The sequence below is a fragment of the Salmo salar genome, unplaced genomic scaffold, assembly GCF_905237065.1.
Source record: "Salmo salar unplaced genomic scaffold, Ssal_v3.1, whole genome shotgun sequence".
Lineage (NCBI taxonomy): Eukaryota > Metazoa > Chordata > Actinopteri > Salmoniformes > Salmonidae > Salmo > Salmo salar.
Window position 1 is genome coordinate 20,001 of NW_025550586.1, and position 7,500 is coordinate 27,500.

The window sequence follows — 7,500 nt, forward strand, 5'->3', positions numbered from 1 at the left end:
GTAACAGACAGACAGACAGACAGACAGACAGACAGACAGACAGACAGGTGTAACAGACAGACAGACAGACAGACAGACAGACAGACAGACAGACAGACAGGTGTAACAGACAGACAGGTGTTCTCACCCCTCTCCTCTGTTCTTGTCTTTGATCCAGTGATGCAGCGTGTTGCTGTTGAACTGCAGCGCCCCCTTCAGGCCTCCTTTACACTGAATCTGCATGATGGTGTAACTGTTCTTCACCACCTCGATCAGCCCCACACAGTCCCCTATAGACAGACAGCCATACGGTAACATCCTGTTGGGAGGGGGGTTAAATAGAGTTAAACACACAGTCCCCTATAGACAGACAGCCATACGGTAACATCCTGTTGGGAGGGGGGGTAAATAGAGTTAAACACACAGTCCCCTATAGACAGACAGCCATACGGTAACATCCTGTTGGGAGGGGGGGTAAATAGAGTTAAACACACAGTCCCCTATAGACAGACAGCCATACGGTAACATCCTGTTGGGAGGGGGGTTAAATAGAGTTAAACACACAGTCCCCTATAGACAGACAGCCATACGGTAACATCCTGTTGGGAGGGGGGGTTAAATAGAGTTAAACACACAGTCCCCTATAGACAGACAGCCATACGGTAACATCCTGTTGGGAGGGGGGGTAAATAGAGTTAAACACACAGTCCCCTATAGACAGACAGCCATACGGTAACATCCTGTTGGGAGGGGGGTTAAATAGAGTTAAACACACAGTCCCCTATAGACAGACAGCCATACGGTAACATCCTGTTGGGAGGGGGGTTAAATAGAGTTAAACACACAGTCCCCTATAGACAGACAGCCATACGGTAACATCCTGTTGGGAGGGGGGGTTAAATAGAGTTAAACACACAGTCCCCTATAGACAGACAGCCATACGGTAACATCCTGTTGGGAGGGGGGTTAAATAGAGTTAAACACACAGTCCCCTATAGACAGACAGCCATACGGTAACATCCTGTTGGGAGGGGGGGTAAATAGAGTTAAACACACAGTCCCCTATAGACAGACAGCCATACGGTAACATCCTGTTGGGAGGGGGGTTAAATAGAGTTAAACACACAGTCCCCTATAGACAGACAGCCATACGGTAACATCCTGTTGGGAGGGGGGGTTAAATAGAGTTAAACACACAGTCCCCTATAGACAGACAGCCATACGGTAACATCCTGTTGGGAGGGGGGGTTAAATAGAGTTAAACACACAGTCCCCTATAGACAGACAGCCATACGGTAACATCCTGTTGGGAGGGGGGTTAAATAGAGTTAAACACACAGTCCCCTATAGACAGACAGCCATACGGTAACATCCTGTTGGGAGGGGGGTAAATAGAGTTAAACACACAGTCCCCTATAGACAGACAGCCATACGGTAACATCCTGTTGGGAGGGGGGGTTAAATAGAGTTAAACACACAGTCCCCTATAGACAGACAGCCATACGGTAACATCCTGTTGGGAGGGGGGGTTAAATAGAGTTAAACACACAGTCCCCTATAGACAGACAGCCATACGGTAACATCCTGTTGGGAGGGGGGGTTAAATAGAGTTAAACACACAGTCCCCTATAGACAGACAGCCATACGGTAACATCCTGTTGGGAGGGGGGGGTAAATAGAGTTAAACACACAGTCCCCTATAGACAGACAGCCATACGGTAACATCCTGTTGGGAGGGGGGTTAAATAGAGTTAAACACACAGGGCTATTAAACTATTTAAATCATTTATCAAATTAATGGCAGTAGTTGATATGATTTTCACCATAAACAACACAAAAGTCACTGTAACATACAGCTATCAATGCTTCAGTAGGTCTGATCAGTGTTTCAGTAGGTCTATTCCCTCTGATCAGTGTTTCAGTAGGTCTATTCCCTCTGATCAATGCTTCAGTAGGTCTATTCCCTCTGATCAATGTTTCAGTAGGTCTGATCAGTGTTTCAGTAGGTCTGATCAGTGTTTCAGTAGGTCTATTCCCTCTGATCAATGCTTCAGTAGGTCTATTCCCTCTGATCAATGCTTCAGTAGCACTCCATCACTCTCCTTCTTGGTCAAATAGCCCTTACACAGCCTGGAGGTGTGTTGGGTCACTGTCCTGTGATAGTCCCACTAAGTGTGCCTTGAATTCTAAATAAATCACAGACAGGCCCTAGTTTCTACCTTCTTAACAACACTATCAACAAGGCAGGTCCTACAGGCCCTAGTTTCTACCTTCTGAACAGCACTATCAACAAGGCAGGTCCTACAGGCCCTAGTTTCTACCTTCTGAACAGCACTATCAACAAGGCAGGTCCTACAGGCCCTAGTTTCTACCTTCTTAACAACACTGTCAACAAGGCAGGTCCTACAGGCCCTAGTTTCTACCTTCTTAACAGCACTATCAACAAGGCAGGTCCTACAGGCCCTAGTTTCTACCTTCTTAACAACACTATCAACAAGGCAGGTCCTACAGGCCCTAGTTTCTACCTTCTTAACAGCACTATCAACAAGGCAGGTCCTACAGACCCTAGTTTCTACCTTCTTAACAACACTATCAACAAGGCAGGTCCTACAGGCCCTAGTTTCTACCTTCTTAACAACACTATCAACAAGGCAGGTCCTACAGGCCCTAGTTTTGTCCCACCTGGACTACTGTTCAATCGTGTGGTCAGGTGCCACAAAGAGGGACTTTGGACAATTGTCTCAGAACAGGGCAGCACGGCTGGATCAGAACAGGGCAGCGCGGCTGGATCAGAACAGGGCAGCACGGCTGGATCAGAACAGGGCAGCGCGGCTGGATCAGAACAGGGCAGCGCGGCTGGATCAGAACAGGGCAGCGCGGCTGGATCAGAACAGGGCAGCGCGGCTGGATCAGAACAGGGCAGCGCGGCTGGATCAGAACAGGGCAGCGCGGCTGGCCCTTGGACGTACACAGAGAGCTAACATTAATAATATGCATGTCAATCTCTCCTGGCTCAAAGTGGATGAGAGGTCGACTTCACTCTGCTGCAGAAAGAGAAACATATTGAAATAACTTTTACATGATTTTAGAAGCATCGCTTTAGTGGAAACCAAGATTGTTCTCAGAGCAGACCTCAATAAATAAATGTTGTTTAACCCAACCTGCTTGTTAACAATCGGCCAAACTAAAGCTAGACAGTCAGGAAGCAATGGATAGACCTCGGTTTGACAGGGGGTGTGTGTGTGTGTGTCTGTGTGTGTGTGTGTGAGTGTGTGTGTGTGTGTGTGTGTGTGTGTGTGTGTGTGTGTGTGTGTGTGTGTGTGTGTGTGTGTGTGTGTGTGTGTGTGTGTGTGTGTGTGTGTGTGTGTGTGTGTGTGTGTGTCTGTGTGTGTGTCTCTGTGTCTGTGTGTGTCTGTCTGTGTGTGTGTGTGTGTGTGTGTGTGTGTCTCTGTGTGTGTGTGTGTGTGTGTGTGTGTGTGTGTGTGTGTGTGTGTGTGTGTGTGTGTGTGTGTGTAGTGTGTGTTCTTACCTTAGGTCCAATCCCTGGTTCTGCCAGATATTCTCCATTATTTTAATAATCTGTAGAGTCAACATGTCCTGACGTAGATCTAGGGAGATTAAAATGTTTTAGGGAGATTAAAACACAGATCAGAGGATGTTTTAGGGAGATTAAAACACAGATCAGAGGATGTTTTAGGGAGATTAAAACACAGATCAGAGGATGTTTTAGGGAGATTAAAACACAGATCAGAGGATGTTTTAGGGAGATTAAAACACAGATCAGAGGATGTTTTAGGGAGATTAAAACACAGATCAGAGGATGTTTTAGGGAGATTAAAACACAGATCAGAGGATGTTTTAGGGAGATTAAAACACAGATCAGAGGATGTTTTAGGGAGATTAAAACACAGATCAGAGGATGTTTTAGGGAGATTAAAACACAGATCAGAGGATGTTTTAGGGAGATTAAAACACAGACCAGAGGATGTTTTAGGGAGATTAAAACACAGACCAGAGGATGTTTTAGGGAGATTAAAACACAGACCAGAGGATGTTTTAGGGAGATTAAAACACAGATCAGAGGATGTTTTAGGGAGATTAAAACACAGATCAGAGGATGTTTTAGGGAGATTAAAACACAGATCAGAGGATGTTTTAGGGAGATTAAAACACAGTACTGATATCAATAATGCTATTACATAAACATATACACTCCACTTCCCGAAACACACACACACACACACACACACACACACACACACACACACACACACACACACACACACACACACACACACACAGCCTGTACCCCTCCCTCCCTCCCTCCTCACCATCTCCGTTCTTGAAGATGACCTCGTTGTTTGTAAACAGAAGTTCACTCATGATGTCAGGGTTATCCCAGTTCAGCCAGAGAGGACGCTTCGCTGAAGACATGATCCTACACTCCTCTAACCTGGGGGAAAGGAGAGAACGCGGTTCAGCCAGAGAGGACGCTTCGCTGAAGACATGATCCTACACTCCTCTAACCTGGGGGAAAGGAGAGAACGCGGTTCAGCCAGAGAGGACGCTTCGCTGAAGACATGATCCTACACTCCTCTAACCTGGGGGAAAGGAGAGAACGCGGTTCAGCCAGAGAGAGACGCTTCGCTGAAGACATGATCCTACACTCCTCTAACCTGGGGGAAAGGAGAGAACGCGGTTCAGCCAGAGAGGACGCTTCGCTGAAGACATGATCCTACACTCCTCTAACCTGGGGGAAAGGAGAGAACGCGGTTCAGCCAGAGAGGACGCTTCGCTGAAGACATGATCCTACACTCCTCTAACCTGGGGGAAAGGAGAGAACGCGGTTCAGCCAGAGAGGACGCTTCGCTGAAGACATGATCCTACACTCCTCTAACCTGGGGGGAAAGGAGAGAACGCGGTTCAGCCAGAGAGGACGCTTCGCTGAAGACATGATCCTACACTCCTCTAACCTGGGGGGAAAGGAGAGAACGCGGTTCAGCCAGAGAGGACGCTTCGCTGAAGACATGATCCTACACTCCTCTAACCTGGGGGGAAAGGAGAGAACGCGGTTCAGCCAGAGAGGACGCTTCGCTGAAGACATGATCCTACACTCCTCTAACCTGGGGGAAAGGAGAGAACGCGGTTCAGCCAGAGAGGACGCTCGCTGAAGACATGATCCTACACTCCTCTAACCTGGGGGAAAGGAGAGAACGCGGTTCAGCCAGAGAGGACGCTTCGCTGAAGACATGATCCTACACTCCTCTAACCTGGGGGAAAGGAGAGAACGCGGTTCAGCCAGAGAGGGACGCTTCGCTGAAGACATGATCCTACACTCCTCTAACCTGGGGGAAAGGAGAGAACGCGGTTCAGCCAGAGAGGACGCTTCGCTGAAGACATGATCCTACACTCCTCTAACCTGGGGGGGAAAGGAGAGAACGCGGTTCAGCCAGAGAGGGACGCTTCGCTGAAGACATGATCCTACACTCCTCTAACCTGGGGGAAAGGAGAGAACGCGGTTCAGCCAGAGAGGACGCTTCGCTGAAGACATGATCCTACACTCCTCTAACCTGGGGGAAAGGAGAGAACGCGGTTCAGCCAGAGAGGACGCTTTCGCTGAAGACATGATCCTACACTCCTCTAACCTGGGGGAAAGGAGAGAACGCGGTTCAGCCAGAGAGGACGCTTCGCTGAAGACATGATCCTACACTCCTCTAACCTGGGGGGAAAGGAGAGAACGCGGTTCAGCCAGAGAGGACGCTTGGCTTTAAACTTGATCATGACCCCTAATCTCTGCTGGTCCCTGGGTGAACAGGTAGAGGGCTCGCTCCAGCAGTATTTTGATCCCTTTGACCTGGATCCCAAATGGCCGCCTGAGCTGGGATGCCCAGCCCAAAATGGCCGCAAGCTGCACCAAAGCTGGAGAGCCAGGCCCTCCCCGGGGGGTAAGAGACTTTGAGGTCGCCGAAGGAATGGCTGTCTTTATGGGGTGAGAAGGGATGGCTGTCTTTATGGGGTGAGAAGGGATGGCTGTCTTTATGAGGTGAGAAGGGATGGCTGTCTTTATGAGGTGAGAAGGGATGGCTGTCTTTATGAGGTGAGAAGGGATGGCTGTCTTTGAGGTGAGAAGGGATGGCTGTCTTTATGAGGTGAGAAGGGATGGCTGTCTTTATGAGGTGAGAAGGGATGGCTGTCTTTATGAGGTGAGAAGGGATGGCTGTCTTTATGAGGTGAGAAGGGATGGCTGTCTTTATGAGGTGAGAAGGGATGGCTGTCTTTATGAGGTGAGAAGGGATGGCTGTCTTTATGGGGTGAGAAGGGATGGCTGTCTTTATGAGGTGAGAAGGGATGGCTGTCTTTATGAGGTGAGAAGGGATGGCTGTCTTTATGAGGTGAGAAGGGATGGCTGTCTTTATGAGGTGAGAAGGGATGGCTGTCTTTATGAGGTGAGAAGGGATGGCTGTCTTTATGAGGTGAGAAGCGGGCACACAGGTAACATAACCCGATCCAGCCCCGGGAGACTCCGCCTTGGTTCTCTGGTTGTCGAAAACCAGGTTTCTGAAATCGCACTGATACCCGTCTAGTACACGGACCCTCAGGGGCCACGGGGGGAAACCACTAGACCATTATTAACCAATGAAAAGAGCTCTGTTGACAAAGTCCTGCTTTCACACCAGAGACTATGGGGCCACTCCGATTTGGTGTGTGTGTGTGTGTGTGTGTGTGTGTGTGTGTGTGTGTGTGTGTGTGTGTGTGTGTGTGTGTGTGTGTGTGTGGTGTGTGTGTGTGTGTGTGTGTATGGTGTGTGTGTGTGTGGTGTGTGGTGTGTGTGTGGTGTGTGTGTGTGTGGTGTGTGTGTGGTGTGTGTGGTGTGTGTGTGTGTGTGTGTGTGGTGTGTGTGTGTGTGTGTATGGGTGTGTGTGTGTATGGTGTGTGTGTGTGTGTGTGTGTGTGTGTGTGTATGTGTGTGTGTGTGTGTATTGTGTGTGTATGTGTGTGTGTGTGTGTGTATGGTGTGTGTGTGTGTATGGTGTGTGTGTGTGTGTGTGTGTGTGTGTGTGTGTGTGTACCTGAGGGTTCCTAGCTGGTGAACAGGGTTCAGCGGAGAGACGAAGCCTTGCAGAGACTCCATGTAGTCCGGCCTCGACATGTGTTCTACCAGGAACTTCATCTGGGTCTGACAACCAATCAGCATGCAGGGTTAGACACGTCGACCAATCAGCATGCAGGGTTAGACACATCGACCAATCAGCATGCAGGGTTAGACACGTCGACCAATCAGCATGCAGGGTTAGACACGTCGACCAATCAGCATGCAGGGTTAGACACGTCGACCAATCAGCATGCAGGGTTAGACACGTCGACCAATCAGCATGCAGGGTTAGACACGTCGACCAATCAGCATGCAGGGTTAGACACATCGACCAATCAGCATGCAGGGTTAGACACATCGACCAATCAGCATGCAGGGTTAGACACATCGACCAATCAGCATGCAGGGTTAGACACGTCGACCAATCA

At 49.1% G+C, this 7,500-nt stretch overlaps 1 protein-coding gene across 1 annotated transcript in view; it reads right to left on the minus strand.

The window, feature by feature from the left end:
• Window positions 1-7,500, minus strand: part of LOC106588079 (phosphatidylinositol 4,5-bisphosphate 3-kinase catalytic subunit alpha isoform) — a gene marked incomplete at its 5' end in the record, with an annotated part of 22,251 nt that overhangs the window by 6,520 nt on the left and 8,231 nt on the right. The window contains 4 exon segments of the mRNA XM_045713889.1: window positions 128-298; window positions 3,509-3,587; window positions 4,311-4,432; window positions 7,050-7,156. Coding sequence (XP_045569845.1) covers window positions 128-298; window positions 3,509-3,587; window positions 4,311-4,432; window positions 7,050-7,156 — 479 coding nt within the window.